At 38.8% G+C, this 24,532-nt stretch overlaps 1 protein-coding gene across 1 annotated transcript in view; it reads right to left on the bottom strand.

The window, feature by feature from the left end:
• The window catches only part of eys (eyes shut homolog), a 178,648-nt gene that overhangs the window by 86,950 nt on the left and 67,166 nt on the right, over positions 1-24,532 (bottom strand). Inside the window, exons 25-30 of the mRNA XM_075477841.1 lie at positions 11,998-12,094; positions 11,427-11,534; positions 9,970-10,115; positions 1,666-1,837; positions 1,251-1,329; positions 623-822 (exon numbers count right to left, since the gene is read on the bottom strand). Of these exons, the coding sequence (XP_075333956.1) occupies positions 623-822; positions 1,251-1,329; positions 1,666-1,837; positions 9,970-10,115; positions 11,427-11,534; positions 11,998-12,094 (802 nt within the window). The remainder of the gene's footprint in view (positions 1-622; positions 823-1,250; positions 1,330-1,665; positions 1,838-9,969; positions 10,116-11,426; positions 11,535-11,997; positions 12,095-24,532) is intronic.

Genomic DNA, 24,532 nt, shown 5'->3' with positions numbered 1-24,532 from the left:
TCTCACCGAGACAGCGTTCAAACTTAATGTTAGTCATACATACTAAGTCAAAGAGGCGGTTCTATTTTGGTGTAACAATGCAGGATTTCCATTTCAAATTACTCCGTTTCCTACTCTATTTTAACATATAACCAGATATACTTTGTGAGTTTCAGAGTTTTAGTTGAAAGTAAGCCTCATGAGGAAAATGAGAACTGAACTTTTCATGTCGTCATTCAGGGAAACTGTGGTAGTAAATTGGAGAATCAGTTTCGATATCCCTAAGAAATGGTGGCAGGACTCACCACCACCCCCAGGTCCCACTCGGAAAGAAATCTCATAACAAGTCCCTGGATACTGCTCATAATAAGGCACTTAGCCAGAAACGCAAACTTCAACTTACATTACATTTAAGTATTTCTTTTAGTCCAGCTCCATTGAAATGGCCTTAGAAATCCAAAGCATGTTGCTATTGCTACGCAAGTTCCCAAGAGGATTTAGGAATTGTTAGATTATTATCTTTTTGTCGTTGTTGCCGTTTTAGATGAGTCATAACCATTTAAATGTAATACAGCAATCAGCAGGATGGCGTGCTTCATTCGCCATGTTTCCGTTCAGACACAAGCTCAATGTACAAACTCACCTGCATGTGAAGTTTGATCCTTCGCCGTCAAGGCAGGTGGCTCCGTTGAAACACAGTGAGACATTAGAAGCAGCTTCATTGCAGACATCTATATCATTTTCACACGTCTTTCCTGTGTAACCATCCTGGCAGAAGCACGCGTATTTATCAATTAGATCGACACACGAGCCTCCATTCAAACAGGGGCTGCAAGCACAGTCCTGTAAATGAAAAGACACCAGAACAATCACATGAGGGAGACATGTGGCAACGGCGAGTTGTCTTTAACATGCATTTAACATATTAACGCCTGGCAAAACATAAGTTTAAAATGAGTTGCTGAATGTTAAAAATCTGATTATCTATTTATTCTTTCAACAAACCGCTCGCAGAGACCATGTAAGCAGTTCGGTGTTTCATCTCCAGAGTCCAGCAAGAAGCTGGGGTTTTAAATCAATTAAGCTTTAGACTAAGCAATTGCTTTTAATCAGGTATTTGTGCAGTGTTTACATGATCCTGGTAGTACGATTGACTTATCTTGTACAAAAATCAATAGAGTTAATGATACCAAAGGCCATACAAAGACTACAAAGTTCTCCTGACATTTCTCCAGAACACCCAGTGGGTTTATTAACAAAGCTCCACTCACGTCAATGTTTGTTTCACATCTGTTGCCGGTCCACCCAGGTTCACAAAGGCAGGCGTATGCATATATTCCATCCTCACATCTGAGAAGGCCATTACAGACGAGGTTAGAATGGATTCATTAAAATTATGCTACTGCAAAAAGTTAACTGAAAAATATCTTATTGATGCAGGTATTTTATTGTGAAGTTTACAGAGAATCCTTAGAGGGAAATATATTTTGAATAATGTAGAAACTCCCCTTCAGCTGAATCCATTATTAAAATTGAAACACCACTAAGATAAGCCGTAAGTGCATCATCATTACAACACGTGGCATATGCAGCCTCACTCCGTGCTGGCATGAGGTGTAATTAAATATAATTCCTTTCAAATGGTGCACAATTTGCTTGCTTACGTCCATTGAGAAAAGTCTGTACCTCCCATGAAGACAAGGTGCTGACATGCACTCATCAATGTTGGACTCACAGTGGAGCCCAATGAAGCCTTCAGGACACAAGCAGTGATATCGATTAGGTCCATCAATACATCTTCCACCATTTTGGCAAGGGTTTGAAACGCATTCATCGATGTTAACTTCACACCATGGCCCTAGAAATGAAGAATATTGCAGTAAAACGTTACACATTTAGCATTTAAACTGTTAACAAAGATAAACAAATTCATAAATATTAATACTAGAGCTGTAGGGCAGTCAGGGATACAGACAACTGAATTTATATTTAGTGGAATGGGATTCTTATTCGAGTCTGAGCTCACTTTAATTTTCTAACTGCATTCAGACTTAAACAATTAAACAAACAAGCAAAAAAACACCCATGGAGACAGCACAGCTCATGCTCTTGGCCTGAGATAAAGTCGTTTTTTTCTAATTATTACGGACTGAGACGACTACGCTACGGAAACATTGAGCAGGCGAGTAATGTAATGACTATTTGTAAGATTCTACATTCTTTCCCACAGATAAATGCTTTTACAGCCATATTTCAAGATCTTCAACCTGAAGGATGTGTTTCACATCCAGGTCCCTCTGTTGCACTAAAGGATGTCACATCCATCCAATTCAGCCCTGAGTCAGAAGCAAGAGTAGAACATAAAGGTTTCGGGAATCAATTACATAATCACATTTACATACATAATCACTGTTTCATTACATAATCACAGTATAATATTTGAATGCATTTGACACACCTGGCCCGTCACAATCAACTATCCTCCTCCCCTTTATTTATGAAAGAATATTTGCAGTTTATTTTTGGTCATACTACAGTTGGTGTCAGACAGAAGTTGACATAAAAGTATAGGAGCTCTGATAACTACCTGGCGGATGCCAAAAAGTATTGCTCATACAAGTAAAAAGTGGAAAATCAAACATAGTGCAGCCTCAAAATCAAAATTACTGAAAAGGCTCATCATTGATCTTTGAGTTGTTTGAGTTTCCTCTTCTCTCTTTCCACAAAATCCACCATTTAGCCGTTCAGAAAATGTAAGCTGTTCAATTAGTGAAAAGACTAAAGCCTTAAAGAGCAAAATCCTGCCTCCTACCAGCAGTGAGCATACTGTCCAGATAAAGCTGCCTTTACCAGCATGACATGTTTTTTCTCTCTGATCTCTTTAGTAACCTTTGATATAAAGTGATCACAGCCCAGCAGGAATGGTAAACATCAGCGTGCCACATGCATTGCAATGAAGGATTTCTGGGTTCTGCAGCTCTGCCTTTTCATATCAACTCACATCTCGCTCACGTTTTGCCCCCATTTGTAACAACCGGTACCTTTAAGGTTTTTAATGAAAGCGCTTCTCTATGAGACACATAATATATGCCAGCTATTATAAAGAAGGTAAAGAAGATTTTTTACAGCTTCCATACAACAAGCAACGAAGTCAAAACATGAAACAGAAATATTACCACTTGAAAGAAGTTGAAGCTAGTTTTGAAGCTCCATTACACTTTAACTGGGAACATTTTTTTTTTAAATTTAGATAACGGGTAGCATTTACGACACGGATAAAAGAGGCAGTTAAATACAGAATGTACGCACAGATACTGTAGGACCGGAGATAAAGGCAGGATAATGTTTTTCCGGTCAACTAATATCTGAAGTAGAGCTGAAACAACTGGCATAACTTCAACAACGGGAATACTTACAGACCCCAGAGATCTTTGTTTTTTTTGGGAAATTTCTCCTACATCCTTTACTCAGATTTCCTGATTTTGTGATGTTTGTCAATTGATTTGCTCCTACTGAACTCATCTTATTATTTCTTTGTTTCTGTTTATTTCTGCTAATTAGAGCCTTCTCGAGGGACCAAAGTCAAAAAGCTCTCAATTCTGCCCATGCAGTTTTAATCGAAGGAATTACATATTTATTGAGTTCACGTTTGCCATGTGACCTACTTTAAAGTATCACACACTGTCTGGGTGTGCGGGGGTGCATCTGGGTGGGGAGTTGTTACTCTGTCAGTCATGGTAAAAGACAGACGAATGTAGCACACAGATTTTCTTGTGCGCACTTAAGAAAATAATGTATTTTTCTTTTATAAAACATCCAGATGTAACTTTCCTGTTCATCTGCTTTTTTCTTTTAAGATTGAAGATGTATAATTATCTTGTGAGAAGTAACGAGGCAATGATGGCTAATTTCCAGGCATCCCAGTCAATATTACTTGCAATTTAAAGATGTTACAACTGGATTGGATTGGAGTTCCTCAATGAACACCAAAAAAAAATCTCCAATGAACAAGAAAAGATGCCAAGTATTCCCTAGCTCTAGTTTCTAGTATAAGCATCTCTGGCTTTTATCCATTTTTGATGACTGTAAATGTCTTTGGGTTTTAGTCTGTTGGTCTGATAAAACAAGCAATTCGAAGTCATAAAGATTCAGCTTTTTTAAAAACAACAACAAAAAAAAAATAGAAAATCAGTTAAAAGATTTGGGCAGAAAAATGTTCTTGATGTCAACAAAACAGAAATTCACTATACTTTTAAGAGGATCAAGTCAGAACGGAGGGCCGACACCATTTTAAAGCACATGTTTACGGGGGTTAAAGCTGCAGTTTCAACCTATTTTGTGCAGTAGCTGTTGTCTGAGTGCAATCAGGGGATAGGGTGGGGGTTTGTTTCAATCTCACGGACAAAACAAACTGTGATCACAGCATCGATGTAAGACCGTCGTGTCATGTCAACCTCGGTTCATTTGCCTATCAAATGTTTGACATGCCAGTGTCCAATAAATGAGTAGCTGCTTTTCAAACCTTTCCTCTTACAATCCCTGTCAAAAAAAACCAAAAAAGAAATGTGAAATCCGAGCAAAAAGAGAAGAGAAGAAAAAGAGCAGCAAGAGACACAACTATTAAGAGAGAGAAAAAAACAACTTGAATCTATTTCAGAGCTGTGGGTAGTAGCTCAGAGGAAGGGACCATCTAAAATATTCCTCTTGCAGCAGCAGCGAGCAGGCAAGTTAAACAAGGATATCAACAAGGACACCTCTTTTTCCACACTTTCCCTGGCGAGGCCTTTGGTAGTTGACCAACTAGCCAGGTAACGGGTATGAATCTCGCATTACACTGTACAGCAGCTTTGGATTTTTTAAAAAAAAATTCATACTCCCATATCTGAAGGACTTCATCCAGCAGCAGAGTGGTTCAGAATACATTCAGGTTTACAGGATGACTGTACTGATGCATAGGGGCAGTTCAAAGGATTCACTGTAAAAAAAGAACACACGCCGTGCTTCAACAAATAGAGTAAATCTTCTTTAGGGTTTTCCAAACATGGAAGCTGTCTGGATTTACCCGACGCACCCTGTGACAAACACATATGGAGTGGGATTTTTCTTTTGAAATTTGGACTTAAAAACAGATTGCGCTCCACAATGTGGCAAGAAAGACCAAGGTAGAAATGCACTTAATACCACTTTTGAAATTAAATACATTTTTATTATTATTTATTTATTTATTTTTTTAAACACACAGAGGAGGGCATTCACCCTTCTCTTAACAGTGTTGTTTGAGATTTTTCTTAGCAAATCTGTGCCTCTTGTACTTGTACCCATTGATATTGCATGTGTATGCTTGCGTGCGTGTGTGTTAGAATGAATTTACAAGCATTATTGGTGAAAGAAACGGACACTGGCCCACAATGAGCTGGACTACGCCTTTTAATGACTTGATTTCTCCAACTGCTGATGCAAACATTTCAAGCCTTTGCATCATGACTGGGGTTTGGCGCAGCAACAATTTTCTTGTGGTATGCAAATCAATTATAGTTTGTGTTTGTGCTGGTTGGGTGTGGCAATAGTGGAGGGATGTCAGGGGAGCTTGTGATGAACACTTCTTTTTCAGAACAGCATACTTTGGTTTAAAACATGGAACGCACCAGTAAGTCCTCATCAGATTTACCTCCGGTGTGATATAGATGTGCTCACCTATGATAAAAGTGAGGTTTTTTTTTTTTTTTTTTTACTGTTTGTGTATTTTCACTTCTGTGAGCAGCATAAATGAAATTCCATGATCTAATGATGGGATGGAGACTGAAATCTTACAAGTGGACGACACTAAATCAGAGCAAATAAAACGAAAGCTCTCTGCCTGGTTATGTACCAGTACAGCAAAGAGTAGAAATGTGTTTTTGTTATTTGGGTGATTTGTTTACTGCAACAAAAGTGCCCCAAGTGAACTCAATGAGGTGCAGCCATGAAGTAATGGGAAAGTTGTCACATTTTGTGAGCGTTGTATATCCTCACAGCTGTGACTACAGTTGTCTAAAAATGCAAAAACCTTCCACACCTTCAAGATAGGTCTGAATATTTACCGAGTTTAAGTCAGTGTGCTGCTAATTTTCATTATTTATGCAGGTAGTACAACCCCCCTTCCAAAAATAACACTACATAAACAAAGATTAATGATATAAAAGATGAAATGAAAGGGAAGAGAGAGTTCAAGCTGTTAGAAAAAAAATACCACAAAACAAATAGGGTCAAAATTTGTCTGCCTACCTCTTCTGAATCAGAAAACATGCTTTGGAATGCATGGATGGTGTTCATCTTATTCTAAATTAGAGCTAATACGGCTAACAGGGGAACCACAAAAGTTCATTTATTCTCTCTAAAGAAAAAAAGAATGGATGGATGTCGAAGCAGGGATTTTTGAATTGCTGTTCTTCTGCTGTAGCGTTACGATTATAAACTATCCCTAAAATCTCTCGCAGAGTAAAAGTAATCGAGAGAAGAAAAATGACGACTGACCCATCGTTAATCACCTGGTTAGCTTTTCATCTGCAGGCTGAGACAGACGAAAACAAACAGGAGCAAGAGATTATTTATTGCCTCCTGTGTTTTATCAACACAGAAAAAAACCACACATAGAACAAACCGTCTCCACTGTACACAGAATCTATCTTTTTCTCTCGTTTCGGAGTGTGAAACCACTCCTTTCTTTATACAGTCGCTTAATTTGGCAAAAAAGGAAATTCTTGCGGCGAGCAGAAAATTCAATTTCTGATTACAAAGCTTAGAAAAAACAACTTCTTGTACTTTTCCTACTCGGTTTTAAAAAGTTTGGTTACAACAAAGTAATTATACTGCATTACTGTGATGTAAAAGAGGAAGAAATGGAGTACGCAGTAAGTGAAACAAAGTGAGGGAGGGAAATGGAGTTTCGAACCCTTATTTACACAAGTTCCTGCATATTATGACACTGCTGTTTCATATCATCTGTATAGTGATTACAGTGAAAGACACCATCAAAGTTAAATACTTATTTAGTAAAATACTAAGGCTGGTATTTCACATTGAATTAAACACTAGACTACAAGGCTATAGCTATGAGTGAATTACAATATTTCATGCTAATTCTGCAGATTGATCAACAAGAGTCTTTAAACATCTAAAAAGAAATAAAAAAATAATCATAATCCTCATTTAAATAAACCGATATTATTTAGTATAATGAGGCCAGAGTCATTCAGAGTCAAACACAGCATATTTGCTATTGCATGCATCCAGCTATTTTATGCACATCAATAAAACTTGCCCGTCTGCGATGTTCAAACGCGTAAAGGTAGCCGATACATAATTTGCATTAGTTAAGGCATATTTCAAAATGGCCATGGGCTAGTACATAAATATATATAAATATATATATATATATATATATATATATATATATATATATATATATCTTGTGAGAGCCAAACACGTTCTAGCTTACCAACATAAACAGTGTGGATGGATATCGCTTGCATTAATACATCTGTTTAAAAGAGCCAGATATCAGATTATTATGAAGTAATTAACCACAATAGAGATTTTTAAGCATTGTGGACTCAAAGTGGGTTTTTATAAATAATCAAAATGAATGGAAATAGTGCAATATTTGCACGTTTGCTCAAACAATAAACTCATTTAATCTCATCTTGAGAATAAATGACTACTTTGAATAAAGCCGCTCCACTATATTCTCAAGCATTCAATACAATATGCTTTCAGCAAATAATGTATTTATTGCTCATATGACAAAACAATGTTACTGAATCAAATTATGCAGAGTGCTTGCTGGACACATTTTTCACTTATCCACCCGTTTCCTCGGAGATAAAGCAAACTTTTTATTCCACATATGTGTAGTTGCTGCCTTGAGGTGGTAAAAACTCGTTTTTTTATCCACTGGTCTATAATGTTAGCAATTAATAGATTCAAAGGAGATGTTTGAACAAGCAGCTGAAGTGTCTGTAAGAGTATGAAAAGTAGATTACATCTCCGGTGCAGACACACAGTGCCAAAGACAGTCTTAGCGACCACATTTCCTGTAACAAGTTCACCCAGCAAAAGATTGAATTTACTGAAGCCTCGACAACAACAAAAAAAAAAATAAAAAACACTGCAAAGGGCTGGAACATCATCATCCAACAAAGTGCTGACTGAGGAAACTGCAACAATGTGCTGATTGCACTGCACAATCACTCAAGGGAACATGCTCACTAATGATGGGTGAAGAAGAGAAAACATAAGGTGACGGATCCTCTGCTTAAACTGTGATTTATATAAACAAGATCAGCCATTAATCATGTCACTGCGGTGACTTATCACCTCCAAACACAACACAGCACCTACAGTACGTACAGTTGAGTCATATAATACAGGGACTGCAGAGCCTTTTAAGCCACATGACCTAAATAATAATCTGTCAGCTGCCAGACCTGTCAAAGTGTGCTTTGTTGTCAAAGAACAAAATGTTTTTAAAATTAAAGCATGGTCATATGTAATTAGGCTGGAAACTAAAGACTAATTGAAGAAGTGAAACATGATGACGAATGACTGTTAGAAGTGAGGAGCATTGGTGATAATAAAAACAACCTTCCTATAACCTGGGTCATACAGACTTTTCGAGGGATAGAAAATGATGATTTAAAAAAAAGGACATAAATATGAAAGATGGGATCTTCAGACTTTCCTGCTTCAATTATTACCCTTAGCCCACTTGTTAGGTGTCTAAAAAAAAGCCTTCAAAAATGTTCATTTGTTTGAAAAACGAGAAGCTAAGGGTCTTGAGAAAATGTCTGTGAATGCCTTTGCAAAAACAATCTGAAACCACATTTATTAAAACCCCCACAAAGACAGATGCGCGCATAAAAATTCAATATAGTTGGTAATGTAGGTGGAAATAAAGTGTCATCACAGCTTAATCATTTCACAAGTGAATAGATATAGATCCAGACTGATTTATCAGTAAGGAGCCTCAACTGTTATAGTGAAAATTAACTTTGGCGTTTGATATGCAATAAGAAAACTAAGAGGAAAAATTAAAAAGTACCCCTCGACTTCCCTGATGGCTAAAGCAAATAATATAATACCATCAAGTGACACAAGTGTTTCAGTCATAGAGAAGATGTCACCTAAAAGCATAAAAGCAAAGACAGCTAATTCTAAAAAAAATTTAAAGTTGTTCAAAGAAGGTGGATTTCATTAGAAGACACATTAAAAAGGAACAGAGAGGGAACTACCATCAACCCAGGTTTGATTTGCAAAGGGTTATGTACGAGTTCTGGTTGGTTGGAGACGATCCGGACTGCATCCTGTGGCCGTTAGCTCTCTTGGGGAACCCTGTTTCCTCAGATGAGCTTAGAGCAACAGAAAAAGTAATGACTTGTACTATGCCGTGTGTAGGCCTAATAATAAAAGCTGCATCTGTGGGAATTGGGCCATGCGTGTCAGGTTCTGCTCTCCAGAGTCGCAATACCTCCGAGATTTCCCCCCTCTCTCAACTGGGGAAGGATAAATTGATGATACAGTGTGGAAGACAAATGAAATTAATCTTCCCAGTACCTGACAGGGATCAGCTTTAGATAGTGAGCACACACACACACAAAAATGTGTATGTGTGTGTATATATATATATATATATATATATATGTTCAAACAACAATAGCGTTTTGAGAATGAAAGGGTTGATGAAATGAATTAAAGCCAAGAAAGAGGCATTCTTATCAGATAAAACCGGTGACATAAATTTATCTCTTGTTATTTTTACTCAAAAGCAGCCACTGTGTCTTGCAGGCTAATTAAAAGCAGTCATTGTGAATCTTTTTTTTTGTTTTTTTTTTCTCCCACTAAGCCTGATCTGTGTCAGAGATGACTCAAAAGCAGCCAGTCACAGCAGTCATCATGATAAGCTTTTTAGACTCTCATATTGATCTTCATGTCACCTAAGGGCAAAACAGCTACCTGTGTATCCAGGCCGGCAGACACACTTGAAGCCCCCAGGCGTGTTGATACAGGTGCCCTCGTGTAGGCAAGGTGAAACTTCACACTCGTTCACATCCAGGTCACACAGCGTTCCAAAATAACCAGGAGGGCAAATGCACTGGAACCTAAGGAGGATGTGATAACACTGAATGAGTAAGGAATGAGGTGAAATCCTGCAGAGACCGACATGTCAGACGGCAAGGGTGCTTTAATGTTTCGTTCTGAAAAGTAACTTTAAAACAATTAAAAAACTTTAAAACAGCACAAGTGTCTGTCCTAAACCCACACATCAAGATTTTCTGAATTGACCAGCAGATGCTCGCAGTAAAAATAAACAATGCAACAGCTTTTTCCCCAGTGTGGGACTTGATTTAAATTATACGGGTTGACTTATTGCTAAAGTGAGGAGCTCAATCTGTCCAATGATATGGTTTATTCAATTCACATCCCTCTCTGGATCTGCTTTCACCTGACCACACATCTCAGAGGAGACGGTTATTGCGTCCGACAGTAAAGTAATACCAAATGATGCAATTAGATACTTCTGAGCAAGAATCTAAACCACATTTTCATTAGATAAATTCATCAGTAAACCAATTATGTTTTATCAGATTTCTGCATTATGCTAAACGGCGTTCTCTTGTCTTGTTATGTAGCACATAAGAACCGCCTGATAGGAAACCTTTAAAGGCTGGAGTGGTCTTAGCACCACTACAACAAGTCACAGCGGCTCTGCTGCACTCTCATATAGTCGGGCTCAAATTATCTCATGAGTTAGGGGTTGTAAACATAAAACAGCAAGGGGCGTACTGCAGAGTGTGACTCGATACAGGCCGACTTGCTTTGCTCGTTGGGCCGGGGAGATGAAGATGGAGACGGGGGCGTGCGTTAAAACACACCTGATGTGAACTCCCTGGACCGTGCAGCCAGGGGAGTGCTCTGATCAGGGCCGGGTCACATGGGAACGAAGTCATGACGGGAGACAAACTGGAGACAAACCATTTAGGACTCAAATTGGCCCTGGGACTTCTCTACCCATCTGTCCGACTAAACCTGGAAGCCCCGGGGCTCCCATTAAGCACAGCAGAGAGAAGCGCCGTTGGAGTAAAGCCCAATCTAGATACATGATGTGTTCCTGCTGAATTTGCTCTCTGTCTTCAGAAGGGAAGCTTATGTGTGTCAAGGATGAAGACAGGCTTGTTATATAAAGTGGAACACTTTAAAGAAGAGCACCACAACCTTGTTTGTTTTCTTTGGAGAACGGTTCTGTTTGTTCGCCTCTCAAAGCACACTCGTGAAATTAATTGCGCCTGGCCTTTACTGATATAAGCAATCTTCAGACCTCCACCGTAAAAACACAGATTGGGTGCGAAGCTGAAGCAAAAAGGAATGAATACAAATAAATGATTAAATACATAAAACATATTCATGCTTACTTGTTCACAAGGTCCTGACAGATGCCAGCACTGCTGCATGGGCTGGAGGCACACTCATTGATGTCTTCCTCACAGCGAAGGCCAGAAAATCCCTCCATACATTCACACCTGGTAAAGAAAAATCATTGATATTGACATTTCGTCTCAGATGGAAAATAGAAGATCTATATTTCTTACAGGCCCACGCACAGAGTGAGAAAAATCTATAGGAATTTACTGATATTAATTACACATCATAGTTAGCCTGATTGCCCATACTGTACGGCAAAATATCTGAATATTGATTAAATAAACCCAAAGCTTGAATGTGAAATAAATGACTGGAATAATTAAGGCAGAAACATCTGGGACTCATAACATGACCTAATTTCAACATGAAAACAAATCTTAGCACAGGGTAACTTGCTTTGAAAATTAGAGTATAATATATATATATATATATATATATACACAGTATGTGAAAAGAGACACTTTCTGACACTCTGTATTTACTCAAGTTCAGGCTTCATAATGACAAATCCTGACTTTTCTTCTCTCCAAAGAAATGAACAGCTAGTGTAACACTTTTTACCTGTAACCATTGACCTGGTCCACACAGTCAGCCTGATTTTGGCAGGGATTTGAACCACACTCATCGATGTCAATTTCACACCAACTTCCTTTAAATCCTAAAAGATAGATGAGATGGTCATGGATCAGCAAACCCCACTACATCCTGAACGCGTCAGGGCCGATGATAACAAAGGCCCCAGTGAATGCCATTTTAATGGAACTAGTAGCCCCTGTAGCATATCTCATCTTCCAGCTCTCGGCACTCACTGTTTCCCCTTTGAGAGTGTGTAAGTCTAATAATACTTTAGTGCCACAGACAGATTGGTCTGAGGGTTAGTGGTTTGGGAGGTGTGTGTCTTTATGCCTGGTCGTACATTTGTGTATGTGTGTGTGAGAGAGAGCCGGGGAGCAGGGGGACATCTTGTTAAGTTATGGTAAGGGGGAGAGGCTAAGCCCAAGAGCTCTTTTGCCCTCGTTCATTAGGGGGTTGAGGGGCAGGATGGCTAAGCAGATCAGCGTGGATGTTTTGGTGTACATTTGAAGGCAGCTTGGGAGCCTGTACTGTTCAGCCTGCCGGAGGTATTACTCCAGAGCTTTGCCTTGGTCTTGACCCTTGGGAGGTTTCTACTTAAGAAATCAGAATCTATTATATGCAAGGCTTAGTTGCATGGAGTAAATGTAATCTATTAAATAAAAAATAAAAACTGTATGAAAGCAAACCGTGGACATTAAGATTTGAGATTGATAAGCAAATGGATAGATGAACAAAGCTCCTAAATGATTTTCTTGAGTGTATTTCTGCCACACTCATGATTGGACAGCAGTGAATGACAGGCATGCTAAGAAAAGAGGATTTAATAGGTTTGAATATTTACTGCTACTACGAGTTCCAAGAGAAAGAGATAGAGACAGAATTTAAAACATAGTTTCACCACAAAAATCCTAATCTTAACAGTTGCGATTTTTCAGAACTGCAAATCAAAATATGACAATAATTTACAACTTGTATTAATCTCTTAAGGACAAAATGCTCTGCTTACTTAAACATATAGTGCAGCCCTCTTATTCAAACCTTGTATAGCTCTCTTTTCCTTCACCATGCAATCGTTTACATTCAAATGGGTCAAATTCAGATTCAGTGACACTGACTAAAGTGAAGGATATGAGATTCAGAGCAAAATTAAGGATCAATATCAATCAATATTTCAAATGTATTACTCAATTTCCATAACACTAGCCAAGTAGCTCAAGTAGCTTCATAAACCTGCTCTGGAATCATTTGCAGCAGAAACTAAAGCTCAGTCTGTGATTGTTGTACTTGCTTTTAACAACAGCTAGTTTTATCAGTCTTATTATTCTATACGTCATATTGCAACCGGTCTTAAATTGGTCTGATAATGTATTGTTTGATGTGTGTCTTTTGTTGTTTGCTGGTTTTTGTGCGGCCTCTTGCCAGGTTGTCATTGTAAAGGAGAATTTGTTCTCAATTGACTTTTTTGGTTAAATGAAGGTTTAATGGAAAAAAAAAAAAAAAAAAGAAAATTATTCAGACTGATAAAACATCCCTGTTATCCCAACAAGGCAACATCTGCCGTGCACGTTTAAATATGAAGCAGGCAAAAGAGTACGGCTTCATAAAAAAACTCTTTACAATGACTCTTTGTGCTCTTACTGTTACTGTAATGTTACTGGACTCATAACATCTTATTTTTAAGTGCATTTAGTTTAATCTTGCACTTGTGAAAAAGTGGAACTTTAGGAAACATGAAAAACACATTTTATTGAATTCATGATAGCAGACTGATGGTTTCCTGTACAGAAAGAAATACTATAAGTAGATAATGCTATACGATCATCTGTGATGGTAATGGTAAAGTTGACACAGGATTATTAGGCCATTATAATTATATAGGCTATAATCGTATGATTGGAATAAAAAAAGATGCATTTCCATTTACAATGATACTAATGGAAGGAAAAAAAAAGGTAATGACAGTGACACAGTTCTGTGTAAGTTTGGACATAAGAATGAGAGCGAAATGAAACAGGACGAAGCATGTGCTGAATAAAGGGACAACAAAAGTTTCCCGAGCTGGTCCGTCCGTCAAAGCCATTGTGAAGCACCTTGGGGACTATTTCGAATGTCAATGCTATGTAATGCATCTTTTGCCACTAAACAGAGACTGGAGGTTTCTCTTTGACAGAGTACAGAGAGGGATACCCAAGGCGTGAGCCCACAAAGTCATTCCATCATCTTGCAAAAGCTACAGTATGTGATCACTGCAGCTGCCAGTAAATGTCTCAAAGGAGAAGAAATTGTGGGCAATCCCCAGTGGATACTGAACTAACTTTGATTGACGTTTCAATTGAAGAAAAAAAAAAGAAAAAAAAAAAAGAGTATGTGTGGTTTGGACTGCCACAGTTGCAACTATTGTCTTCAGTCACTTTGATGTAGCAGTTTCTCAGAAGGAGGCTCATTTAAAACCATATAGCCCGCTGCCTCTGCAGTATAGATTATGATCTCACTCTGTGGTGTCATCTGTGTGCTGTCATACTCCAAATGGCACATGTCATTGCTGTGTTCATTTGAGCAGGATTTTAATACTGAAATCAAAATGCACCAAGACAGAGAGTTTTGGCTCAGAATTCAGGCCTTAAAATTCACTGATTTCATTAACGAGACGGCATACTTTTTTCTTTTTAAAAAAAAAAGCTCAAATGCAGCATCCCACTAAGATTTATCAAAAACTTATGGTGGCCCCAAAATCTGTGTGGGAAAATGATTAATTAAAACAAGAAAATATGTTTAGGGAGCGTTTGGCCAGGAAATGCAGCATTTGGCTGCCAATTTGGTTGGTTTGTGGGTGAATATAGGAAACGAATCCAGCAAATGGAACAACTTTAACAAAGCATATCTATCTTGTAAAAAAAAAAGGGTAGAAATGTTTATTTTAAGGTCTAAAAAACCCACCGGGATAAAACACAAGAAACATCCCTTTTAAATAGAGTTAATTTATATTACTACACATTATACATATTAAACAGACAAATAAACTATATTTCAAATTATTCATCAGAGCTTTTCCTCTTCACTAAGGATTGCAGCATGCTTATAAGACCTTGTGCATAGACAAAAAAAAAAAATTGAGTTAGTTGAGTAAGTGGGTTAAGAATAGAAATCTCTTGCATGTAAACAGGAGCTACTGAAGCATTTTTACCACACCGCTACACACCTGGACCACCTCTTCAGCTCTGCAAATGAAGGCACAAAATGATTAAACACGGAGTTTATTTAAAATGTGTTTCCTGTACAGCTGTTACCGACCCAGGCCTATTTTTGTGTACTACATATAAAAGAGGCCACCAACCTCTTTCTCCCTGTGTAAGTATTCAATAGCGGGTATTGAATAGCAGCTACTGCTGAGCGTGCCCCTCAAGTTTTTTTCCCCCTTTTCATCAGCTTCAGTCATCTTGCAACAATCTATTCTGGTGGCTAAATTTTCTAATAGCACTCCGTGTTAAACCATGTGCCAAACTGTTTGCAGCTTTGTTTTTGAAAATGTTCATAAACTATAATGAAGCGTTCCAACCTGATCCCAACACCTGAAGGTAAGTTTGACAGGAAAAAAAAGGTCTCTGACGACAAGCGTGAACATTTGCTGAAAAAAAAAAAAAAAGAACTCAAATAAATGTTGGAGAGAGCTAAACGTGAAAGGAAAGAGCCGTGTGGAAAAACCTGGGCACAGGTGTCTCGTCTCTGCGCCAAAGACAAACATACCTATTAAATGACCTACGATGATGGCAATATAAGTGATAGCTTCAATTATGTGCCTCCATTATATCATTTATGCTCTACAATCATGTCACTTTAGGTGTACAATCATAAATTCTTCTGTTCAGTCAAAGAAAAAACCCAATTTTTCTGTCATCTTTAAAGCTCTATAAAGCAATACACATTTTAATAAGTCCGACACGCTGTATTCTCCAGTATAACGGGGCGGGAGCAGTAAAGTTGTACAAGTGACAGTTTTCAAGCCATTGTGTGTTAAAATGTAATAATGAAAATGAATTTAAAAAAAAAAAAAAAAAATGGTAAAAACAACAGTAAAAATTGAGCAGATAGCAAATTTGCCTTCAGTGAGTAATAATAAAAAAAAAAGGTTGCTCTACTTATAGTGGTTATTTGACTTTGGCATTTTTCTCATTAAGGAGCACATTTCATGCTCACTGGCAAGTTAATAATTCAATTTCTGGGACAACTAAAATGAGTCACAGTGCCTTAATGTTAAAAAACGGTATGATTTTTTATTTTTTTTTAAACTGTGTGGCACTTCAGTACCTTTTGTCACCTCTGAAGCCCTCAAGTTTAGCCTGTCTCTTTCAGGCCTCCTACTGAAAAGCCCAGTTTATTCTGATTGGTCATCTTGATGGTCAAAATTGGCAGAGTGCAGGTAGTCGTTTAATCTTTGCTTGAAGTGTTCCAAACTAGCCACTAAGCAGGTATCAAGCAAAATGTGCTTCATGGTGATGCCATTGACTCAAAGAGGAGAAAACTCAAGTACAAGCAAAGCATTTCAGGCAGGTAAGGAGCACTGCTTTCTGTGGAGGAGAATAACTCCCTTTGCAGTGGATTTTGGGCTTTGTAACTGTGGAAATCTTTTACATGCACCAAACAGCAAAATAACACACTAAAGGAAATATTTGAGCCTAAAATGTATATTACAACATCTTCAACATGTAAGCCAAGAACACGATACACAAAAAGAGATTACTTTGAGCTGAAGGTTATTTCTGCCTCGAATTAACAAAAAATATAAATGTACTAGTTACTTTCATTTAGCATATCAGCCAATAGAAAGTCTATGTGTGATCATTCAAAGATGTAAATATTGACTATGCTTTCGGGCATATTTTCCACTGAGACATGAGAAGGACAGGCCACTACCAACGCAAACACCCTTTTGGTTTTGGGCCCCCTATGTCTGAAAAAGTCCCATTCTGTGAACAGGTATGCAGGGAAACGGATCCAGCCTCCTTTCTGTTCATTTCCACCTAGCTTCACCTTCAGCTGATGCTGCGTTCGCTGTATCTCAGAAACGGGAAGTTGAAGCTCTTAGCTTTCGCTTTGCTAGCACCAGAATCTCATCGTTGGTTATGAAGTTCACTTAAGAAATAAATGAGTTGAAGTCAAATAAACTAGAGAGGTTTATGGACCTTAAAACTCTGCTTCTGACTTGTACACTGACTTTTGTAATGCACATTCCCTGGCAAGAAAGTGCCCTAGAGCTCCCAGCTGGATAGATATCACAGTTCACGACTTTGGTTTCCAGCCCAGCACCACACCGTTTTGCTTTACAGTCGCCTGGCATTTTTTGGGAGCTTTTGATGGCGTCACCTGTACAGTAACAGCTGGAGGAAAAACAAACGTCTGTGATAAATTGCCCATATAAGCGTCGGTTCTTATTTTTTGCAACTAAAAACAAAACCCCGAGGAATGGAGCGACGGTCAAGCCCAGAGTTTGTGAAGCAGACATGTGTCAGAGGGATTAGGACATGACTCTTCAATGGTGTTATTAACCAGCAAGGAGCACTACATTCTGCAGTGCCGATTTAAAACTCTTGGGCCTTTCAACACACAACTTCTGACAAGATCCTTCATAAAAAAGGGATCAGTACCAGCTGTCCATCAACAACCTTCAGACAAGAGTAATGCAAGTGTTTGAGAATAAAACTGCCACTCAAGTCTTTTTCCTCTCAGTCTGATGTGTTGTCTGAGCCCTCAGGCCATTGAATGCGTGCTCTCACATACAGTAATGAGTTGTTCCACACATTAAGTACTACAGATCTCAGAAGAGGCAGACCCTAAGGAAGAGAGGGGAGAAGATGAGTCGCTAGCATGCCCTAAAATATTCCGTCTAAATAAAGGTGCAAATTATCTATCCATCTATTCATTTTTATATACCAGCTTAATCCAATTCAGGGTCCCGATGGGACTGGAGCCTATCCCAGCTGCCACTGGGAAAGAGGCGGAGTACACTCTGGACGGGTTGCCGGACCATCCCAGGGCAACAAAAAGACAAACAGAAAAAAACAGTCACGCACATGCACTCATGGGAGAATTTAGGATCAAGAAATAATTTAACATGCATGCTTTAGGATGGTGGGAGGAAGCCGGAGTACCCAGAGAGAAGCCATGCATGCACGGGGAGAATCATGTACATCCTACACAGAAAGGCCCCAGCCAGGATTCGGACCCTCTTGCTGTGCGGAGACAGTGCTAACCCCCACTCCAATGTCCATCCACCATCCACCCAGCCCCAGGTGTCAATTAAGAGGGTGTCTGTGTGTGTGTGTGTGTGTGTGTGTGTGTGTGGCGACTGCTGCACTCTCTGTGTCATTTTCACCAGAGCATGTCACAGACATTTCATTAAGATCTCTGGAAATTGAGTTAGATTGTGGGTTAAAAAAAAAAATATTTAAAAAAAAGGCATGACATGTATTCTTTCAAAATTACATGTTCAATATCCGTCGTTACATGATGTTTTGTTAATGTAGCAAAATACTACTTCTCAAATAATCTTCTGATCATTTGGCAGCACTAATAAATTGTTAATCTTTTCTCGTTTTAGCATGCAGTCTCAGCTTCTTTAAATTCTATGGTTTTACCAATAAGGACATGATAAATTAAATAACATGGCTACTGAATCATGGGATGCATGTAGCTTTTCCACACACACACGTTGTGGTTAATTTTAGGTTTCGTTTACCTGTTAAGGACCACGCGTTCTTGGTTTTTCTTTCTCCAAATTATGTCCCGATGTGTGTCATTTTTGTTTTGTTGGTTTTTCCCTTTCTTGTCTGTACGTTTGACAGTTGGCATATTGGAGTGACAAAGACACGGTTAAGCAATATTTCAAAGAAGAAAGGCGCCCGACCTGCCCGCGCTAGACAGTGAAGCTTCAAGCAATCTTTAAAACCGCCAATCACCGATGCCAAACAAGCCCTCGATGATTACACATGAGAGCACACAATAAACAAAAGCCACCTCCATTATTCAGTACATAAAGACGAACTGCCGCATGAGCGGATCATCATGTTACATGTTTATCATTCATGTTGGATCATATGATTGCTTTGCACAGCAAGCCCACACATCACCTACACCTTCTTCAGAAACGGTATACTGTATGCAACCTGCCAGTGTTATACGTACAGGATGCAACGTTCCTGTTTCTCAGACTTTTCTGTTGTACCATGACACACATTAAACAGAAGATGCTGGGAGGCTGCCATCGGGGTTTCTAGCTCGTATTCACATTCTCAATGATAGTATTATTTGAAGTGCATCCCGTGTCCACATGCAGTCTGTACGCATCCTACAATAAGACCGTCATGGAGTATGATAGCTATATACAGTAATCAAGCCAATATCAGAGACAATGTTTTCTTAGTATGCTACATAAGACAAATGCATTCACTCAGCCCTTTAGCCAGCTCGTTTAAAAACAAAGACACCACATGGATATTTTTATCTGCTGCGAAGCATTCTACAGTCAAACGTTAAAATATCTGAATCGATCGTTACTAAGCATCTTTAGAAAGGCAAATCTCCTGAAGCTGTGACTTCTGTTTCTGCCTTTTCTATGCAGAAGTTGTTTGAGTTCTGAACAGAGGTCTCAACATTAAAGAAAAGAGCAATCTTTTGCCCTCAGCAATGGCTTATCACTTATGTTTTGTGAACTTTGCCTGGGGGGGGGGCGCACACTCTCATTCTGAGGTTAAACATGGTCTACATATTAATGTTTTACTGTTTCTCTGTGTGCTTTCACTTTCAGATTATTAAACTAGACCACCAGTTCTCAGTGATTTACAAGCCGATGCTGTGAACTTTGCTTGAAATACCAGATGCACGTTCTTTGTCTCTTACCATGGGCCATTAGTTTACGAGAGAGGTTTCGTTGGAATATGTTTGATCTAAGTAATTACACTATAGTGAGTGGTGGTGGTTGTTGTTGACACTTTAAAACCCAGTACATTGGCTTAGTTAAATTATGATAAAAGGATAAATCGGATAATACATTTTCGAATTGTATATATATGCGAGCAAGGGTGTTATATGCAACTACAATGCTTCACAGGCTCCTGCCATCTCAGCCAGGACATTTGTGTAAAAATCTCACTGTGTCACTTTCCTCCCTCTATAAAGTTTTTTTTATTACCGTTGTTAAACATCTTATGAGCCAATACAAAGCAAAACAGTAAATGTGGTTTGCATGAAGTAATTTATACGACCAGAATTCATAAAAATGATAGAAGAGCACACTATAAAACACATGAAATACAGCAAATTCACTCGACTGAGGACGTGTGCTGTATCATGGCAATGTAATGAGGGAAAGGGTCAACAGTATTCACGTGCTGCTGTCAGGGCATCTGGTTTATAAATTGCAACACATCTGCTATAAGTCATATTGTCCACTTTCTCTGTAAAAGAGTAAGTGAATGCAATGAGGACAGATTCTTTCTACACATCTTTGGCAGCACATCCTCTTGACAGCTTTTTCAATATCATATTAGGTATGTGTCGGTTCTCTTGCTGGCACTGCTCCACAGCAGCTCATTAACCAACTGTTTGGTAGGACGCAATCTCAATCTTGTGGAAGGTGAAGGCTAGTGTAGCATGCCATGCATATAAGGCTTTGCTCTCCATCTGGCCAGGAGCACCTATGGGGATAGTCTGAGCCATGGAGACCAAATGGTTTCTGGGACCACATAGCACTTTTGAATTAAATACCTACACAGAAAAATAAAAAATAATTTTATTTTTTATGTATTCTTACTCTTCTGATGCAATGGACAGGAGGGACAAACTAATGCCAATTGTCCCCCTGTAAAACAGCTACATTTTATCAATGAAATATGGCAACTTTCTACCCCCCCCCAAAAAAAAGAAAAAATAGAAAGTTGTTGATGGGCATCAGATCATAGAACACATTACTATCAATTTTCAAAAATTCAAACCATTGGGTGGTACAGCTTTTCTCTTCGATGTGCAAATACAGAAGTAACATCTCTCAGAAAATCTGAATCAGATGGATCAGCCATTGGTCATCCTTCATTACATTGTTCCTAATTATCATTTTATGATTTTTATGATTCATCAATCCATTTTCTGCAGCTTATCCAGGATCGAGCAGTAGGGGTCAAAAGTCTGAGCAGAGATCCATGGACCTCCCTCTCCCAAGCCACCTCCCCCCAGTTCCTCTTGAGGAACACTAAGGCGTTCCAAAGCCAGCAGAGATACCATTTACTACAAAAAAGATACTGCAAAAGTAAAATATTCAAAGTCATTCAAATGTTAAATGTTTTTGTCTTCTATGCTCGTCTGAATCAACAGGAACGACTTGAACCGGTGAAAACAGTTCAAGTAAACTATAAACAGAAAGTGGCTTTGGGAAAATAATTTACTTTACCTGAGATATAATGTGTATGAAATGCTGTAGTGACATTTCTATTCTTTATAAATAAATTAAGAAAAAAAAAAAAAGTGAGGCAAGTCTGCCTTGTGGCGCAATCTGGCCTGAGCGATGCCATGTGTTGTTCGTTTCATTTGTTGTAGTTGTTGGCCAGCAACTCTCACCCCGACCTCTACCCCAACTCTCCCATTTCCAGGTTGCTCTTCTATCAGGTTTGGCACTCCCTGCTGCGGCTCCTCATTAAGGGGGAAGTGGAACATCTGTGCTGGTCAGGCAAGATGGCTTGGGCCTCCTGGTCAGCACCTCAACAGAGAGTCACCGTTAGCAGAACAAAAACTTCCTGCAGGTGCCCTCTACAAGCAGAATAATGGCTTCACTTACAGCTTCTTTTAAGATTCTTTCAGCTAGCTCCGGTTTTGTTCTTCCCTCCAGGTTCACACAGTCTACCTTTGTAGACAAAACTCATTTTCATTGTGGCTGCATTTTACAAATCCCTTTAATCCTGTTCCCAGTAGAAACCTCCTTATGGCTGCCTTTAAGATCCTGTAGAGGTGATGAATACTAAAACTGCCCCATCAACCATTTTGTGGGATTATTATAGTGTAGTAGAGTCTACTAACCCTAAAACTCTAATGACGTACTTAACTTTACAATTAATTTAATGCAGAAAGTTAAAAAGTATATATATGCATGACTGAATTAATATGTCAGTCACACATCCATCATCTATCTTTTGTAATGACCCCATGTCATAGGACTGCTAAGAAAAGTTTGACAGACAGTCAGTCACTGTCAGAGTATTACCGCTGTCACATGGGGATCATCAAAGTCTCCACTGCAGTGCCATTCCTACAAAAAACATGAAATGTTAATTGTTAAAAGTTAAAAAAAAATAAAAATAAAAAAAATAAATCAATAACTGCTGTCCATGCTTTAAAGTCTGACTACAGACAAACACTGTGTTGCGTGTTATTGTTCTGTTAATGCGACACTAAAGAAGTTTGTCAACCTTAAAATGTAGGCTTCCGACTCATTCTCCAGTACATTCACTTTTGTTACACACATTCTTGGCCCTGAAACTGCCCTAGAGAGCCTGGGGGGCTAAGATACAGTGGTTCCCAACTTTAGTTTCCAGCCCCATATCACATCCTTTTGTTTTATGGTTACTTGACATTTTTACAGGATTTTAATGGTGTCTTTGTGGCCTCTCCAACATGACAAGAAAAAATAAATAAAAAAAAAATGAATGTGCATGGCTGTACATTTACATGGTCCATGCAAAGATTTGTTTTTATGACAATGGTGTCACATCCCACATCTGTAGGGGGAGCCAAGGAGCGAAAGAATTGGAAAAAAAAACTCGAGTGTACATTTTCATGGAGCAGATTATGCTTTTGTGGTCATTCTGGCCTCAGCTTGTTCATTTGTCTGTTTTTTTTTTTTTTTTTCCACCATGCATGTAATACCGTTACTGTTACAATATGTCTGATATCAACAAACTGTTATAAACTGTCAAGAATGGATTGTCCATTAAAAACTACTGTTGAAAACTACTTCAACAGTATCCAATAAATTTTGTATGGCATTCTGTTAAGGAAGGCACCCAGGATCAGCCCTAAACCAAGGCACGGTGCTTTGGTCAGATCAGTGTCCTTTACAGGCAGCCAAGGTTAGGTTTTTAGGTGTAAATCACTAATTATCGGCAGATCCCATAGAGACTGACATGTATGTTTTTATCAGAGCTGGAGAGGAATAAAGAAAAACACTAAAAGAATTTTCTCTGTGAAAAACATGGCTTTTGCAAGAGTTTGATTTTACCAACCAGCACTGCTCCAATGATGTGATTGGTTGAAGGTAACCCACAATAGACGGTATGGACAGATGGTTTCATCTAATCATCCGCCAAGTTTCTATTGAAAGTGTCCTTTTGCAAACAGTTTCCATGGATGCCTTCCCAGTTAGTTCTGTGTACCAAACCAGCTGGTATATCAGATAACATAATGTATCCAAAGCAGAGTATCTAAAGAGGTATAGCTTTTTGGGAACAACATGCAGTGTAATTTAATAAAATCAAGGAAGTATTTTTATTTTCATTTGAGTGGCTCAGAGGCAGAGCACTGGTAACATTTAGAATTCACTGGGTTTCAACAAAGGTCAACTAATTTCCCCACTTGCCCATCGCCTTTACCATTAAAGCATCCTCCAACAGGCGTCACGGATCAGGTATCTGGTGGATAACGAACAGGTAATCTTTGCGGGTTGAGCAGAGTGGACTGGCTTCAACTCTCATGATCGGTTGGAGGAGGAGAAGCGGACCCCATGCAACTGTGGTATGTAAAATTGAGCCAGGCCGATTCAATAATACTTTCCAAAAGCTATTAAAATTCAATGTTTATATTTCAGCAGATGATTAATCATATTAATACATGAGATAACGATCTCTTAAATTACCCAATGGGATTTTACAGTGAAAAAAAATTTGATTTTAAATTTGAGGTGTGGAAATTTCTTCATTCTAAGATGAATCTCCACGTGGACCTGAACGATTCTGCATCAATGCAGTGAGGCCTACACAAAATGACAGTATTAGATCAGCAGCTGGGTCATTTTCAAGTCCCGGTGGAACAATCAAGCTGAGCAGGTTGTTACGAAGCAGAATCAAGAGAAGGCGGCGAAAAGGCAGCAGGAACAAAAGGAGGAGACACACGCAGCTCTTTGATGGCTGACATTGAATGGCGACGGAAAGCACAACTCAGCCCTGAGTGGCTTTGGATAGAATTAACTCCCCAAAAGGCATGAACTAGTAAAAACCCACATGGTCAGTAAAATCTGTATAGCAAAAATGTGTTGTTGTAATAAAACTAATATGAGGAACCTTGTTATGTTTTTGCCCTGACCAAAAGTCTGCAACAGCCAGCCAGACTAATCAGTCAAAAATGAACAACTGGCTCCAACTCAGGGAGGGAAGAGAGTCCCCAAATATGTGGCAGCTATCAGAGCTGAGGATCTATGGACATATAGTGGATAACCCCCAGTTCACTATTCGAGACTGTGGCCTAAGCAGTCTTTTCTCCAAAA

The sequence above is a fragment of the Odontesthes bonariensis genome, chromosome 2, assembly GCF_027942865.1.
Source record: "Odontesthes bonariensis isolate fOdoBon6 chromosome 2, fOdoBon6.hap1, whole genome shotgun sequence".
In the NCBI taxonomy this organism is placed as follows: domain Eukaryota; kingdom Metazoa; phylum Chordata; class Actinopteri; order Atheriniformes; family Atherinopsidae; genus Odontesthes; species Odontesthes bonariensis.
Note: the sequence above shows the minus strand (reverse complement) of the source record. Positions and strands in the feature narration are given on the sequence as shown.